At 39.6% G+C, this 17852-nt stretch overlaps 2 protein-coding genes across 10 annotated transcripts in view; one reads left to right on the top strand and one right to left on the bottom strand.

Annotated features, from left to right (window-relative positions):
- ITSN2 (intersectin 2) overlaps positions 1-17852 on the top strand; it is an 80642-nt gene that overhangs the window by 24509 nt on the left and 38281 nt on the right. For 7 of the 9 annotated variants that reach the window (XM_077175136.1, XM_077175140.1, XM_077175134.1 and 4 more), the window contains exons 3-11: positions 6961-7053; positions 8697-8760; positions 10236-10399; positions 11667-11864; positions 12180-12276; positions 13940-14082; positions 15320-15383; positions 17507-17644; positions 17735-17820. In XM_077175136.1, coding sequence (XP_077031251.1) covers positions 6961-7053; positions 8697-8760; positions 10236-10399; positions 11667-11864; positions 12180-12276; positions 13940-14082; positions 15320-15383; positions 17507-17644; positions 17735-17820 — 1047 coding nt within the window. The remainder of the gene's footprint in view (positions 1-6960; positions 7054-8696; positions 8761-10235; positions 10400-11666; positions 11865-12179; positions 12277-13939; positions 14083-15319; positions 15384-17506; positions 17645-17734; positions 17821-17852) is intronic. The other 2 variants (XM_077175141.1, XM_077175139.1) reach the window with 1 other exon arrangement.
- FAM228B (family with sequence similarity 228 member B) overlaps positions 15420-17852 on the bottom strand; it is a 50978-nt gene continuing 48545 nt past the window's right edge. The window contains exon 7 of the mRNA XM_077175143.1: positions 15420-16143. The gene's annotated coding sequence lies outside the window, so the exon portion shown is untranslated. The remainder of the gene's footprint in view (positions 16144-17852) is intronic.

The raw sequence follows: 17852 nt of genomic DNA, 5'->3' as shown, positions 1-17852 counted from the left end.
ACTTTTCTTGGCCAAATCTTGTAGCCTTGCATGTGCCTGACACTATTTAACAACCTGTCTGCAGGTACCAGCTGTGCAAGAGGTGCTTGAAAATCTTTAAAAAGTCTCTTGGCTTCAGTGGGCACAATTCTTGTAAATATAGACATTACAGAATTGTAGGAGAATCACGTTTCCCTGTACTGAACATTCTTTAGCTACAAATTTTTCCTTTTATCTATGTGCACACAAAAAGAAGTTGCTGAAGTTACAGTTAAGCACAGAAATAGATACCCTTTTCCTCTGGCAGCTGCCTTGGTGTTGCTTAATAAAAATGAGAGCCTCCATGGAGTATTTCTGGTAGGATGAGTAATTGGGAATTAATGTATGTATTGTGATGGCCTGAGATTGTGGAAGCTGAGAAGAGCAGGTGCAAACCTCAAGGAAGAGCAGGTGATGCTTTGGGATGGACCCAAAGCCTCCACAGCAGCAGTTCATACACATTAGCACACCTAAATAAGGATAAATGCTGATTATTAGTAATTTTTCTCCTGTTAGAGATATGGAATTAACAGTGAAGGAGAAAAGCAAATATTGAAAATAGCAATAACACTGATAAAGAATCTCAAATTCAGACTAATGGTAAAATGTTCTGTGTATTTTCAGACTCCTGGAGTGTTTACTCACCACCGAGGAAAAATTAGAAGCCTGATTCAACATCTCAGTTGGGAGTGTTAAATCAAATCTGTGATAAATGCCTCTGTGGTAAACTTATCTGCAAACACAGAAAGACTGGAATTATTAGATTAATCCAAATATGTCCTAGACCAGACAAGTCTCTGGAGGCTCCTAATAGGAGACTGTAATGTGATTGCTGGTTGCATTAAGGAAAACCCCTTGTTATACAGCTTGAGGCACGTTGCTGCATGTCTGTGCTGAAATTTCCCTCTCTTTAAACACAGGGATAAATATTTATTTAAGGTCATTATGAAGCTTCATGCTAGTTTTTTTGATGGTTACAGAGGTGATGGTATGATCCTCATGACTTTCATGTACATGGAATGCTCTTTCATTTTAGGTTTATTATCTCTATGGAGTTAATTAACTTTGTAGGTCATAGGAGCATAGTTTTTATTAGAGAAAAACAAGCAATGCCTGTGAGTGAGAAACAGAGATATTCTGGAGAATGTGAGAAATGTGTTATGGTTTTTCCTTATCAGTTATCTTGCTTTTCTCTCTGTACCCTTTGCCTATGGGCAGGACTAACCAGTGGCAGAGGTCTTAACTGAGCATTTTCAGTTCTATGTACTTTTCTTCTATGGCTGCACTTTCTTTTCTCCCCTCTCTTTCAATGGTGATTTACTGTTTTAAGGGAAGAACAGTGTTTGTTTCCCTTTTGATGTTGGCAGCCCATCAAAGCAAGTCCTTTATTTTATTCAGAAGGTTATCTGTCTGATGCAATGCTGAAAAGACATTTCTGGAGCTTTCCTGAAATGCTGTGATCCTGCCATAAGCAGACCTCCCTTCTCTCACCTAAAGAGGTGTATTTTATTTAAAATGAACTTAAAGGAACTGAAGATATCAAATCAACAGCATAGTCACTAGTTTCCAATAATAGAAAACTGTGAGTGCTGCCACATGGAATTGCAGAAATACCTGTTACATGAAAGGGAGGTCTGTCTGTATTTTCTCATCTTCAGAGAAGTCTTGAGAGTGAAGTTCAAAGTGTGTTTAGCTTTGGGTGTTTGGGTCTTTGTCATCCCACAGGGGCAGGTTCCACATGTGACATTGAACTCTTGAATGTGTTGTGGAGTTTTGGAGTGGGCAAGTAAAGGACTTTTCAGTGTTGGTTTTCTGTTTTGGAGTAGGGAATCTGTGGAGACATACCTGGATGTGAAGTCCAGGTTTCCAATATTGGATATTGAAAACAATTGCCAGGGCTGACATTTATTGTCTTCTCTGAAAGTACCAGCCTTCTCTAGGAAAGAAAGAAAACTTTGCCTCTGTCTTCCAGAAGTCTTACTAAGATAGACTTGTGGTTTTTCATGAGCAAAAAGAGCAGGTGAAGACAGTAGTTACTCTGTTCTAGGCAAAATCTTTGTGGGGAAAATCTCTCTGGTTCACCATGTCTTGAGTTTTGATTCCTAAAAATGCAGGGTAGTCAAATACAGTGTTGGCTTCATGTATGAAGTTGTAAGATTTTAAAGTACTCTGTTTTGAAGAATAATGAATTAATATCTTCTTGTCAGAGAGATTGCACTGTTTTTCCCCTCCAAAATTTTATCAGCTACAGTTGGGAAAAATGACTTAGATGTCGAAAATGTCCAGAAAATTTAAGCTGAGTCAGAAAAGTAATGTACTATTCCTTGTCAGCAGCAAAGCCTCTCATGGGAGCATGTAGTAGCAACTGTATTTTGATTTCTGGTGGGGAACTGTTCTGTAAAATCTGATTTTACACATTGTAGCTCACTGCTGCTTGGGCAGCCAAAAGTTCAGCACTGCTCCATCAAGGAGATTCCTGCCTCTTGCCCATCCTGTGGTCAGAGAGGGCTGTGAGGAGCAGACCCTGCAGTTTGGTTTGTGATTCATGACTTGCCATGAGTGAGGACTGGGGCCATGTGGATGGAAGAAGAACAGCAATTTCTCTATGCAGAGTTCATTGGATCTGGTTTACAGGCAAGACATTTCTCAACCCTGGAACTGAAGGTGTGTTAGTGCAAAAAATGGCTGAGCTAAGCCAGATCAGTTTGGATGATACATCTTGGGTGGCAGATGTTTGACTCCTCCTGTAGTTCTGCCTTTCCCAGGACAGGAATATCTTCTCTTCATCACAGCATGCCCAGGACGTGGTTGTGTGTAAACCAGGCAGTGTAACTTCTCTCAGCAGTTGCACTGAGTGTCCATTTTTACCACTTGTGGTTGTTTTGGGTAGCAAACACAGTATTTGTGAAGATTGTAGCATGATTTGATGGTGATGGCACAGGAGAACTGAGTTGCAGACTAATTTTGGCTGAGTTTTTGTGATGGTCTTGGTTGTACTAGATAGGTAAATACAACAATTACTTTGGAGAATTGTGCTGTGATGTGCTTTGTGGAATTGCCAAGACCTTGTGAGTCCCATTGTTGAAAGTGTTTATTTCAGATAGACTGGTATGGTGTTTTCACATGGTATTTTGAGAAATCTTCATATGAGCTTTTGAGAAATCTTCATATGAGCTTTTCTGTACACAAATTTTACTTTTCTTAATTGTGTCACCAAGGGCACCATCAAAAGTGCTGTGAGCACCCGATTAGCTAAATACAATCATTGACAGTTCTTTAGCCTTCCCTCTTGTGCTGTGCTGTTTATCTTGTTTCTGTGGCATATGGGGTGGGAGTTGAAAAAAACCAGTGAAACCTTTAAATAATAAGTGTGGGTGGGGTTTGACTGCATTCACTGTGGATCCCTACCAGAAGCAATGGGTTTTTAATTTTTTTTTAATTATTATTTTACACAAATACTTTCATTGTCCAACAGTTACTAACCTCTATTCAGAAAACAATGACCTGTTCTAGTTCAGGCTGCAGATGGCAGACACCCTCTCAAGTGATGTTAGGATAAAACTTAATTTTCTGGGCCTTTCTTCAGTTATAGACAAGCACTAAAATTTCACTGGGAGTGGTGTGCTGACTTAAAAGTGTGCTGTTCTCTAGATCCTAATTCCTGCTATGAATATTTATATTTTTAAAACTCTGGTTTTTTATACGTTGGATTTTAAGACTTACTGCATTTTCTTCCATGCCTATAAAGAAACCATCAGAGAACATATCTTTATGGAATTAATCACCAAAAAAGTAAGACTCTCAGTCTCTGTCCTTAGGGAAAGTGAGAATCTGAAATTTTTCTTACTGTTGAAAATAAATTCAATATTTAATAGCAGGTTGGTGTTTTCAGTTCCCTGAAACATTCCCACAAAGTGCTTTTGGTAATATTTGTAGTTATCACTGTTCCATGACAGCTGCTTGCACTGACTCACTAGGACTGTAGTGGAAGGCTGTAGAAGCATTTGTTGATATAATAATGTGGTTTTAGTCAAAGATTAATTTTTTAAAATAAAATTTATACTTGCAAGAAACTTGGGGTTGTTCAACCTGGAGAAGGCTCCAGAGAGACCTTTCTGGGCTCTTTAGTACTTAAAGAAAGCCTATAAGAAAGGTGGGGAAAAATGCTCTAGCAGGACCTGTTGAGACAGGAGAAGGGGGGGTGATGGTTTTCAATTAAAAATTGTAGATTTCAAATAGATGTAAGGTAGAATTTTCCTACAAGGGTGGTGGGGCCCTGGCACAGGCTGCCCAGAGAAGCTGTGGCTGCCTCATCCCTGGGAGTGTCCCAGGCCAGGCTGGATGAGGCTCTGAGCAGCCTGGGCTGGATAAGGATGTTCCTGCTCCTTGCAGGGGTGTTGGACTGAATCACAGAGTCACAGGCATGGAACAGAAAGGACCTTGAAGATGTAGGTCCAGAGATAAAAGTGTGCCAAATACCAAGTGTGCAAAAAAGAGCAGCGTTCTTGGATGTGTTAAGGAAGGCAAAAATGAGAATGAAGGGTGAATGTGGAGCTTGAATCACTTTGTTAAATGAGCTTTTAATCATCATGCAGCTACAGGTGTGAATTTGGGGATTTGCTGACATGCAAGGTTTTAGCACATTTGAGACAATGCTGTGTAGAATGCTGAATTTCATAATTGGAGAGGAAATATAATTTACCAGATAGTAAAGCAACTCTTGAATACAGAAATATGTGAGATTTTCAAGGTTGATTGCCATTTTCTTGCTCAATCTGTGAGAGATAAGTAAGAAACTGCTTATGTAAACAAAAGTTGCCTTACAATGTAAATTGGGTTCTCTAGAGGGGCCATGGTGATGGTCATAACTCCAGTCAAGAAATTGTTACTGTGTTTTTATCACTCTGTAGCCACTGACCATGTGATTATTTTATGGTGGTCTTAATCATTCTGTCATTGATTTTAAAAAGCTGAGAAGTGTTGCAGCTACCTGCTTCAAAAGATGTTCAAACAGTGGTATTTAATAGAAGGAGAATGTAATGCTTTTAATATTTTGTCTTCAAAAAAATAGTCAATCTCTCTGAAGTTGCTGCTGGAAGCTTTAGGAGCAGTTTTTCATCTGTTCGAGATAATTTCTATAATTACAACGACATCTTAAGCACTTCCCATTTCTAGCTTAAAATTAGCACTATAAAGAAATCTAACTGCTGCTCTAATTTTTGCCTCAGGGTGTAAGTTGTCCTCATTAGTGTCTTGCAGTAATGCTTACAGTGCCCGTTGACTTCTAGGCATCTGATTCAGATTTACTTCACTTTATTATCAATATCTAATCTAGATTTATTTATACTTATTTAATCAGAAGAAAAAAGAGAGGTGTTCTTGAAGTGCAATTTCACATGTAACCAGCAAAAAGACTCTTTCATTGACGCCACACTAAAAAAAAAAGGTATATCCTCAAGAGAGAGAAGCAAAACTACAAATTCAGGTGTGTAGAGGTTGTATCCTAATGCCCTCATATCTTTTCTGTTATACAACTCCCCAGTGAGTTTCTGCTTTGTTTTGGTCTTTTTAACTATTTTTTTTTCTCTACTAAAGGAAGCAAGGGTAAAGAATTAAATCTGTACACATGCAAGGAGAAATACAGTTTTGACAGGACCTTCTTAAGAGGAAAAAATAAGTCTGTTTTGGAAAATGTATTTCTTTATGTAGATAAACAAAGATGAGAGATGATTAACATTGTTACTGTGTCTGTATTGGCAAGTATATCAGCTCCTAGTCCCTTCACTTTGCTGTTACACATTGAAAAACAGTGCAAAACCTCTTGAAATTTTGGATATTCAAAGCTTTGAAATAAGGTTTATGTAGGAAGAGGAAGCCTTTTATGCTTTTTTTTCCAAGTACTGTGGCTTTTAAAGCAAGTTGTTAGTATCTTATTAGAAGAATTATTTATTCCCTTGACTCTCTTTTAGGGAGCAATACAAACACTTGAACAGATTAACTGTTGTTTGGAAGTAGTAATACTCAGCAGAATGTAATTTTAGAAGTGTTTTTCATATAATAACCTTTTAATGCTGTTTTGAGTGGTTCCATTCAGAATTTTGGCTAATTCTTGCATTCATTGATTTGAAAAATTAAATATTTGTCAAGAACTTCCTGACTAAAACTTCCTTTTACTTAAAAAACAAACCAAATTATTTCTGGCAAGCTGCTTTTCCTGCAAAGGATGCACACCCTGACCTTTATGCAGCAGGTTGCAGCATTTCTGAAAGTCTGTCTGGTTGTGCCTGGTATTACCAGCACTGTAAACACATTTATTCCCTGTAACTTCTCATTCCTACTCTCAGGCTGTAATATTTTATTCTTCATTAAGTATTGAAAAATGTGAAGTGGACATTGCATGCTGTTTAAAAAAAAAAAAAAACAACCCAAAATGTCACTTCTTTGTCAGACAAAACCAAATTATTTCTTTGTTAGCCATCCCAATTTTGCTTTTAGAGTGCTGCCAAGACAAGTGTAAGCCTTGAGGGTGCTAACCCTGTGCATGGGAACCTGGGTGACACTGAATGCCATTTGTTCACCAGAGAGCCAGGGGAGGGTTTGGCTCACACAGGGGATGGTGAGGCACATCCTGCCCGGGCTGCAAACAATCAGCAGCCACAGGAAACTGCTCTGCACCAGCTCTGAAGGACAACAGAGCTTGTTTGAAAGCCAGGCTGAAGCAGTCTGGCTGGGGCATTGTCTCAGCTGGGTTGCACATCTGGGAAGCAGGTTTGTGTTGCATAACGTCCTTGCCAAGCTGGTAGGAGCTGGGTGTGTCTAACTTTGCCTCTTGAGAAAGCCAAGCTTTTATTTTGCAAGTAACGTGCTTTATTTCTGAAAGTTTTCAGTCTATTTGGTTGTTCACTGGCTTTCTGTTGATTTGGTTTGGTTTTTTTTTTCCAGGAGGGCCAAACATCTGGGCCATCACCTCTGAAGAGCGGGCCAAGCATGACAAGCAGTTTGATAGCCTTAAACCCACGGGAGGTTTCATTACAGGTTGGTCTGAGCTCTGCATTACACATTAACTTCTGTGTATGCATACCTATCTCTGCAGAACACTTTTAGAACTGCATCCTATTTCTAGCCCTTTGTTGTGTGACTAATCACCATATTCTTCAGGCAAACAGCCACAGGTTATTAGTAAACTTAACAAGCTTTCCTCTCAAGTCTGGCACGGGAATGCTGTTCTGTTTAACCCTGTCACTTCTGCAGCCACCAACTGTGTGCTGCCATTCTGTCTAGTTTCAGAAACCAGAGAAGATCAGGTGAAATCTGTGCTTACGTGGGAGGCTGCCAGGGAGCACTTCCAGTAGCTGTTCCGGCAGGTGACACCAGACACAGCAGAAGTGGCTCTCCTCAGTGTGAGGAGAGAATGCTATGCTGTTAGACATCTTTGTTTGGGAGGAGGAGGCAGGGAGAGGGATGCTGACAGCTTGTCCTTGTTAGCAACTGCTTGAAATTTGGGCCATTGTGCCTTCAGCAGGGACTGGGTGGACTAATGGCATTTTGCAGGGCCTGCTGTCAGTTTCAGTTGCCTTCAGCTGTGTCTCCTCTGAAACAATTGGGTCACGTTGCTATGCACCTCACAATTTGGAGGTTTTAAATCTAAAATCTGCTTTTGATATCAAGACCCAATTTCATTGGCAAAGATGTCTTAATTTAAGAATGCCTCATTCTTGGTGGGTGGCTGGGCACTAAGGACCATCCCTGACAGCTCCTACCTTCCCAGCTATCCAGTAATGCCCTGTCTAGTTCCTCTAATGGTCCTGCTTTTCCTCTTTTGGGGCTGGAAAGGACTGAGGAGAGAGTGGAAAGTTGTCTGTTTGGAACATGCTAAGTGGCACCTAACTCCTGCTTTGGCCAGACAGCACTGGGAGGTTGATGTTTGCCTCCAGCTGGAAACTGTGCAGTGCCAGGAACTACCCTCAGGCCACATCTGGGCTCTTACCTGCATCTGCATCTGCGGGCTTTGTTATTTATTTGGCAAATGCTTGAAATAAAAGCTTGTGTATGAATATAAGAGAGAGCTGAAAGAGTAATTTGAAGTCTTAGCTCTAAGCATCTGTAATTCACTCAGATGTAGGCATAAACACCACTGTCCCTGCTTTGTATGTGTACCAACTGATGTGGAACTTGGTATGGGATTGCACAACAGTTCCTACTCCCTTCCTGAAATACTGAAATTGTGGGTGTTATCTGACAGAAAAGAATATTACTTAGAACTTGATGGTTTTCCTAGTTTTTCTAGAGACACAATACTGGCTCAGGTTAGATGGGATAGAGAAGAAAAGAAACAGCATTCTTATCCTTTCCTGCATAAGTATTGGGGCAGGACTAAATTTTCATTCATTTTTTAATCCATGCATCTTTTAAGATGTTGGCAGCCATCAATTTGTGACCTGTTAAAGTTTTTATAGTTATCTGAAATCACTTCTCAGAGCAAAGGTTGGGAATTATGGAATACATGGGTGTCTGACAATCACTGTCACCAGTGTTAAAAGCTGGGAAAAAAGCCCTGGAAAGCTTGGCATCCAGCATGGGGGTTTATTTCAAAAACCTAATCCCCCAAGAGCATGCTGAGCTCCTCAGAAATCTGTCTCTGGTATAAAAACCTGTCTTTTTTGCTTTGTTTATCACAGGTGATCAAGCACGTACCTTTTTTTTGCAATCGGGTCTGCCATCTTCAATCCTTGCTCAAATATGGTAAGGTATTCTTTATTGTTTGTTTTTTCTAAGATAGGATATTCATAGTATTCAAATGCTACCTTTGCTGTGCTGTGTTTCACAGAGGTTTTCAGCTTTCATTCGAAGTAGAAAGTGTTGTCTGAGTCATTGTTTTAATTTTATTAAATATAGAGGAAGGTTTCAGCCCATATGTGGACCAGCAATTAATTAAAACTCAGAATTTTTACATCTTTCTAATGATGTTATTTCAAATTGGATCATGCTGAATGCAGCATTTTTAAACTATATTAAGGGCTTGAAGTACGCAAAGTAGAAGACAAGAAAAAAATCTAAAGTCACAAAAAAAGTAGAAGGACAGTTTTGATATGTGAGTTACCAAGCAATGCTGTAATACAGGAACTGGAAAAAGTGCTGTTCCTTACAGCATAGATGTGGTGAGTGCAACACTTGAAATGTTTTCATCTCTGTAACCCCTCAGTCCTCACTGGAATCCTGTGCTCAGTTTGGGGTGTGTGTGCTAAAAGACACATACTGGAGGCTCATAATAATTAAGAACAACTTTAAGAAAAAATGTTAAAGCAAATAACTAAATGCAAGTTAGTTTTTCCTTCAGCAACATAGAATCACAGAATTGTTAAGGTTAGAAAAGTGTTCTGGGATCATCAAGTCAAACCAGCATCACCACCATGTTTACCATTAAACCTCAGTGCCTAGAAAAGAGGGGTAGGGAGATTTTTCTGTGGGGCCTTGGGGTTTTGTACTGAGCAGTAACAGAATCAAAGGAAAAATGAAGCTTAACATTAGTCTGATTTTTTTTTCCTCCTAATTTTATTTACGTTCTTGTGCTTGGTCCTTGCATGCTTAAATGTTAATAAAATTTCATATTATCTGTCTGACCAGAAATGTTGAGGTTATGTATGCACTGTTGTGTCTATTTCCTGTTGTATTTATTTGGAGAACTGTGAGAAGGAAGACAGTGTGAGTATCAGGCTCAGAAAACCGCACCACTGGGAGGTTGATTCACCACTGTGAATTAATGAAGTTTTCATAGCAGTGTATGGTCCCTTTAGGAGGTTTCTGCATCCTCCTGCATCTTGTTCCAGATTCTTGCATTAATTCCTTACCTTACCAAGGATTAATTTAAAATAATTATTCTGACTGGGAACATAAAGAAAAGCATAGCAGAGGCTTGCAGCAGAGGCAACAACTGTATCCACTGGGCAGGAGACTTCTGCTTTCTCAAAAGCTTTCCTGCTTTCTTGGGAATTGCATGTTTAATATATAGGAACCTCAAAACTGAACTCTGCAGAAGTGGGTACTCCAACTTCTCAAAGGTAAGAAAGTTATCCTAAGTTGAAAATTTACTTTGCAGTAAGTTTCTTGTTTTCCTGTGAAAAAACAGTAAATAAATCTAGTAGGAAAGCCTCTCATAGACCAAAAATGTTATATTTCTGTTTCTTTTCTAATTTTATTTTATTTTGTTTTGTTTTAAGGACGCTCTCGGACCTGAACAAGGATGGAAAAATGGATCAGCTGGAGTTCTCTATAGCTATGAAACTCATCAAGCTGAAGTTGCAAGGACAGCACTTGCCTTCAGTTCTCCCTCCTGTCATGAAACAAACTCCAGTGTTTTCACCACTAATGTCAGCTCGCTTTGGTACTTATGAATATATAATTACTTAGTGTTCAGAGGTAAAAAACCCACAGTTAATTGCAGCCAAATAAAAGCATTAATCTGACCATGAAAGTTTAGTGAATCAGTGTGAAACAAGAAAAAAAGGATATTCTGATTTAGGAAATTCACCGGGTCACTTTCTTGATATATTTGAAAATTTGATTCTTTAAAAACTTTTAATAGAGAAAAACATTTATTCAGTTTTGACAAAAAGGCCACTCACATCTACTGTCTGCCTTGCAGGCTCTCATTTTGTACTGGTGATCTTTTTTTTTCTTCCTCCTACTCAGTCACGTATTTATAGGTGGGGGTTTTAAAGTTAAATTTAGGCAAAGGTCAGAGTTTTGGTAGAACAGCTGTTTTACATATTTTTTCAAAGTGAATCAGACTGTTTTGGTTATATGATTAACTGAATAGAATTACTTTGACTTTTCTTTTTTTATATAGTGTTTGGGGATTCAGTGCATGCTTGCTATTGTGTTATTTTATAGCATAAAATATCCACAATGACTTAGGCTGGATTACAAAATACACATACACTTCTATGATGAAATTAAATGTATGCATATATTAATTACATACATGATTTAAAATGTCTGCCCATCACCAAATCTCGTGTGTTTGTCTACAAGGGCATGCATTTACAGGGAGCTGTGGATGGCATACAGTTACCTCTACAACTTCCCATCATCTCAGCAGCACTGTTGTGTTCCACAAGGTGCAGCCAGTAATTCAAGTGCCCTAATTTGCCTCAGGCAGCTGCCTCTAGAAACCCTTTGCTAAGCATGGGTACTAATAAGGACTTTTCACCCCTGTGGATTCTTCCAAGGCTGATAGTTGGAAGAGACTTAGTTCAGAAACAGCAGCAGCTTTTCCCCATGGAGGATTGTCACAGCTTTTGAGGTTGTAATTCTCTCTCAGGGGCCAGACTTGTTGAAGAAATAGGTATAGCTGCAATTATAGAAAACCAGATCTTACTCTGTTGTGAAAATAGTAGCTAAGCCTACCTTGAGAATGAATTTGCTTGTCAAGATTTTTCTTTTTGAATTCCTGTTCTTCAGTGTATTTTCCCCTGTGAGCTGTCTTGCCTAAATTTAGCAAAAAAGTAAATATTGCACATGAGCATCTATTTTACCTCATTGTATTCCAGACACCAGTTGCTTTGTGTAGTTTTGACCCACATAAGGGACCCAGTTTCTTGCTGAAGCCTCTGCAGTGTTAAAGCCTGAATTATTGGATTTTGCTCTAGGAATGGGTAGCATGCCAAATCTGTCCATGCCCACGTCTGTGTCTGCGATCGCACCGTTAGCTCCCATGGCTCTGACCTCCATGACTTCCATTCCTCCCCTGGTTATCTCTGCTCCCCTGGTGCCTTCTGTCAGTACCTCCTCGTTGCCAAATGGAACATCCAGCCTTCTGCAGCCTTTGTCTGTTCCTTTCTCCTCAAGTGAGTATAGCACAGTCCAGTACTTGCTCTCAGAATTGTGAATCTTATTTTCTCTGTGGCTAATTTCAGACAGGAGTCCTAATACATGCATGAGAGTTAAAAAAAAACAACAACAAAAAATCCCCAGAAAGCCCTACAAATGGTTTTTCTCCAAAGTTCACATCTGTTAATTCTGTTCTAACTAGTTAATCATAACAACAAGACACTGATTAGCTTTTCTTACTTCTGTCAAAGTGAATGTTGATTATGAAGCATTATCTTATACCCAGTTGCTTTATAATTCTGGGGTTAATTTTTTGCTTCTTCTTCTTCCAGCGCTGCCTCATACTGGTTCTTTAGGCCCCATGGCAGGAGGATTTGGTGGTTCCAGTATGCAGAAGGCACAGTCACTAATTGATTTAGGATCTAGCAGGTATGGAAGTTAAGTTTAAAATTGTTGTATCTTACACTAAAGTAGTATACATTCCAAAACTTACAGAGCATTTCTGTTCTCAAAGTACATTTGTTAAAAATTAGTCAATATAATATGACCTGTCAAGTATAAGAACAGATTTTGTTTTTATATGCACAGGAAGTAATTCTCAGTAAATTGACAAAATATCCAAAGTAGGTGAGGAGTTCAAATGAGCAGTGCCAAAAAAGAAGGGAATGTACCTCATTAGTAAAGAGAAACAAGCCTTGCTAAGTGGTTATAAAAGCAATGTTTGTGCATTATGTGCTCATTCATTATAGAGGGCACCATGTCATCAGCAGGCATGTTAGAATAGGATTTTTTATCAATATTTATCTGTGAATTTGCTTTATGAATAATAGAAGATTATGGATCTTTATGATCAGCTGCTCTGGCTCACTGATTTTAGGGCTTTGCCATAGAGGGACTGGCACATAGTGAGGGACTGGGCTTATGTATCCGGTTGGGCATCCAGGGGTGTCTCCCAAAGGATGGTACCAAGGGTACCTCCACCCCAGCTCAGTTCCATGAGTGACTCAAAGGCTCTTGCACCTTCCTGCTGCCTGTTCAGGGCACGTGGGGTGCATGATCTGGGCTCCTCACACACCTGATGTCAGCAGATGTCCTGTAAGGTGACTGTAAGCATGGCATGTGCCTGGAAACATCTTTTCTTTTTTTTTTTTTTTTTTTTTTTTGGTTGGTTGTCTTTGGATTGCAAAGCCTTCTGTTGCTGGTGCTGTACAAAGGAGCCCTTCTCCAGTGTTATTGTTGGCAGCATTGTCACCATCATGTTGTCTCATTCCATGCAGGGAATGTCAATCCAGCATTGTGCTGGAGAGGTTTTGTTTCTGTCAGCATTCTCAATTGCCTTGGATAGCACTTCAAAGAGTTTGGTTTTTTTACTTGACAGACCGGAGATCACCTTGAACAAGGCAGGCTGAATTCAGCTCTCCTGAGTTTGTCTGATTTTCAGAGATGGGACACTGAAAATGCTGGGAGTTTAGATGGAAGTTTGATGGGTTTATCTAAACCCTCCATCAGCACTATTCTGCAGAAACTGACTGAGTTGGAAAAGCTCCACTCAGCATGTCATTGTCACAGAAAGAAGAGGTAGAGCTGGAATATGGTGATTTAAACAGCTTTAGAAGCTATGGGTTCATCAGATCCATTTTTATTCTCATGTTTAATCATTAACATGCCTCTTAAAGTTACTTAAACAATGACCCAACACTCTTGGGATAGTGGAGGTATTTTCCTGTGGTTTCCTCTACTATTATTCTGCAGTGGTAGAAGGATCAATTATGTGCATTAGTGCCTGTGATACCAAAGGAAAATGATTTTCTAATCCACATGTTTCCTTACAAATATATCCCTACTTTGGCTGTAAAATTCCATATTTGTGATTAAATTATTTATAGCAAGTTAACAGAGGTAAAACATTGTGGAAGTTGTTTCATGTTACTGGAACATTCTATGTATCTTCTGTTCCAATGCCTCTTTTTTAAACCAAGTGATTTAGAGTTATTTCTTTATCTCTTTTTCTCTTTTGGTTTTCTTTTAATATTTGGTTGGTTGGTTTGGTTTGTTTTTTTTTGCTTTGTTTTGTTTTGAAATTATATTGCAGTTCAAATTCTTCCTCTAGTGCATCACTAGCTGGGAATTCACCAAAGATTACATCCTCAGACTGGGCAGTTCCTCAGGCCTCCAGATTAAAATACAGACAGAAATTTAACAGTCTTGATAAAAGCATGAGTGGATATTTATCAGGTGAGTATGACTTTTGGTATGGACTGGGAAAACCAGTGTTTCCTGCCTCTGAACATCACAGGCTGAGGGATGGAATCCCAGCTTGGGATTTGACTTCCATGTGAAATAAAAGCTGAAATGTTGGTGTTCAGACCTGTGCGGGAGAGAGTGGATTTCAGCCAGCAAGGAGTGGAAATAACCATCAGTTCATTGGCTTGGGCTTTGTGTTAGACCTGGAGGAGCCAAACACACTGGGGAAGCTACAGCAGCTGTGGCAGGGAAGAGGAGAAGCCTGGAGTGGTGGGACCTGACTAGAGGAGCCTGAGAACCACAAGGCTGTGGAGTTCTGCTCTGTAAAGTCAGCAGGCATTTTTCAAACATCACTCCTTGGACTGAGGCTCTTTCTTGTGACACTGGGGACATTCACCATCATTTTTGTGCTGTGTGCTCCTGTATCAGTCAATGCTCAGATACTTGGGCTTTGTCTTTTGAAAGAACACAGCTTGGAAAAGACTGCAGAACTGCAGCCACTGCTTGGGTTTTTCCAAAGTAATTTAAGAGAGTCCTTGTTGATTTCCAGTGACATCTGTGCTGGGCCACAGCATTATGGTGGCTTCAAAAGACTTCATACCAAGTTAATACAAGAGGAGGGTTTTACAGAAGTTCTTACAAAATGGGATTCCTCAGTGCAGTGAGTAGAGAGAGTGCTCAGAGAGCAGCCAGGAGGTGCAAAGTCACTATGTGTGTTTTGTGTCTGCATAGATTTCCCATTTTGAATGAGCACTCTGCCTCACTTCCCTTGCCTACAAAAGAGCAGGACAATTCTTTCTTTAAGGAAAGGGTCTCAATGTTTCAATCTTGTTCAGTTGATTTTGGACTGAAGGTTTCCTCCACCTGCCTAGAAATGTATCAGATTCTTTGCTACCAAGGAAAGCTCTCCAGGTGATAGCTCAAGGTTTAGGCAAACAGTCAGCTGTGCTGTTGTGACAGCTGTGGGGATTACCATAAATACCCATTTTTCATGTCAGCTTTTCTGTTAGGTGCTCTGGGTGGAAAAAGGTACAGGAGAATACTTACATCTTCATTGTGTTCAGGTTGTAATGCCTGTTGTTAAGCTTGGAAGTAAAACCAACTGATGAAAATGGATTAGATTAATATTAAAAATAAACATGCCCCAGTTCATGACCCATTTTTTGCCTCATGTGAACCTTTGAATGAAGTATTTATTTTAATAAAAATCTTCTATGCTTTCACTAAGGATTTCAAGCAAGGAATGCCCTTCTGCAATCAAATCTTTCACAGACTCAGCTGGCTACTATTTGGTGAGTTTAGTTACTGATGCAAAATCTTCATGGTGTTAAGAGAAGAAATGTACTTTATTAAATAAATGATAGAGATACCACAGATCTAAAATCATAAACAGAAACTGAGCTGCTAGTTAAACTAAGTTTGTTCACTAGTTACATTTCTAAAAGACACCTTGAGATAATTCAGTTTTCCATTCTTTGTGTGTGTTTGTTAAACTCTGTAATAGAATATGCTAACTTCAATTTCTGACCCAGGTTCTAGATTTCTGAAATCTAGGTTGTTAGTTTTAAAGTATGGAGGAAGATTAAAAATTAAGTAACCCTTCAATTTTTTTGAGTTTTACTGCAGTTTCCATAAAGATATCTGCATATTGCATGATTTTTAAGACTTGCCTTTATCGTGCTGATGAAAGTGGTGAGAGTTGTCTGAAGGCTTGAATGATCTGCTCTGCTAGACATGGCAGTTTAGGTTACACCTTCAGACATAAATCAGATGTTATACATGAAATGTAGTGGCTCAGAAGAATTCACAACAGCTTTACATCTCCTCTTGAGTTCCCTTTCTTCTTCCTCTGTCCCTGGACAGTCATTTGTGTCTGTAGCAGCAGCAAAGCTCAGCTTGTTTGGTTTCATTCTGTGAAGATAAATGTGGGCTGTGGGGTTGTATTGCTCCTCTCTGGAGTCTGGGGGATACATCAGGTGTGCAGTGTTTCTTTTCCTTCTGGGTGTGTATCCTGAAGGTATCAGTAGCCAATGCAAAGAGTTCTGTGTTCCCCTGTAGAGAGAAATAACAGCCCAAATTTCAGTTTTGCCCTAAGAAATTACCAATATTTCTACTGGGTGCTTATTAGTGGTAATTACTGAAATAATGGTGCTGTTACGTGTGAGTAGTGCTGGTGTGTGAACATAACAAAATTTCATCATCTCCTGCTTTTGTTTTTCACTGTGTGTGTGTGATGGGGTTTGTTTTGGTTTTTTTTTTGGTGTTTGTTTTGTTGTTTCCTTTTTGTTTTTCATAGTTTTTTTTTTAAACTGCTTTTTAAATGAACTGTGTTTTTACTAAGCATTTTGCTTTCGTGCAGTCTAAGGACACATTTCAGCAATTCTGTCTCCACAGACGATTCTTTGAGAGAGGCTTCTGCTTTCTTGCATTTCACTGGATTCACAAACACACACACACCCCACCAGCCCCCCCCAGCTTGTTGGAAACAGTTTGTAGGCTCATATGATCTCCTGCTCCTTAGAAGGGAGTAGGTGATCCTTTTCCTACCCACTGCAAGTTAGCTTGTGTCTTCTGCACCAGCTTGTATCTTCCCTGCCCTGTCAAGGAGACACAAGGGGAAAAAAGAATTCTATGCAAAGCTCCCTCTTGTAGAGTTTGATGTAATTTTATGTAATGTTTTCTTTGGCTTCAAAAAATAATTGAAAAAGTGATTTCTAGCATTTTGAGCTGGTTAAGAACAGTCCTGGTTTCACTTTCCAGCTCTTCTATTTGTGATGCAGTAAAACAAGAGATACTTCTTACTTTCAGTGTTTTATGGAAATGTAGGAGGATTGGGTTTTTTCAGGCTGGAGAAGAGAATGTTTCAGTGAAGCTGAAAAGAAAGCTTCACCTGAAAATAGCCAAAGAAAGATGGAGAGAGTTTATTTTCAAGGGCCTGTAGAGACAGGACAAGGGGGAATGGCTTCAAACTGTAAAAGAGCAGGTTTAGATTGGATATTAGGAAGAAATTCTGTACTGTAAGGATGGTGAGGCACTGGAACAGGCTGCCCAGAGGAGCTGTGGATTCTCAGTCCCTGGAAGTGTTCATAGCCAAGCTGGATGGAGCTTGGAGCAACCTGGGCTAATGGAAGGTGTCCCTGTCCATGGCAGGGGGTTGGAACTGGATGATCTTTAAGGTCCCTTGCAACCCAAACCACTCCATGATTCCATGATCTGAATAACAGTACATGATTAAACTAAATAATAGCTCCTTTCATCAGTTATTTATGTTATTAATTGTAAGTATTTTTACCAAAACATTCCACAGGAATTGTCAGTTTTAAAAATTGTTTTTCCACAGTGCCTTGTTTCAGCTGTAATTTGCGAGTGATTGTGGTGTTTGGTTCTAATTGGTGCTGCTGCTGAACCCCTGCAGGTCCCTGGCTGATATAGATGGAGATGGGCAGCTGAAAGCTGATGAGTTTGTGTTGGCCATGCACCTCACAGACATGGCCAAAGCTGGGCAGCCACTGCCCCTGACTCTGCCCCTTGAGCTGGTGCCTCCTTCTTTCAGGTAATCACTGAGGGCGGTGAAATGTAATGTATTTAACACAACTGTGCTGTTCCTCTAACAATGGTGGGGTGGGGTTGTTTTCCCCTCCAGGAGTGGAAAATATACTGAAAATATAAATGGAACTCTGCCATCTTATCAACCTGTGCAAGAGGAGGAGCCACAGAAAAAACAGCCAGGTAAAAAACAGGGTTCATGTTCTCAATGTATG

This window comes from Agelaius phoeniceus, chromosome 3 (assembly GCF_051311805.1).
Source record: "Agelaius phoeniceus isolate bAgePho1 chromosome 3, bAgePho1.hap1, whole genome shotgun sequence".
Classification (NCBI taxonomy): Eukaryota; Metazoa; Chordata; class Aves; order Passeriformes; family Icteridae; genus Agelaius; species Agelaius phoeniceus.
Note: the sequence above shows the minus strand (reverse complement) of the source record. Positions and strands in the feature narration are given on the sequence as shown.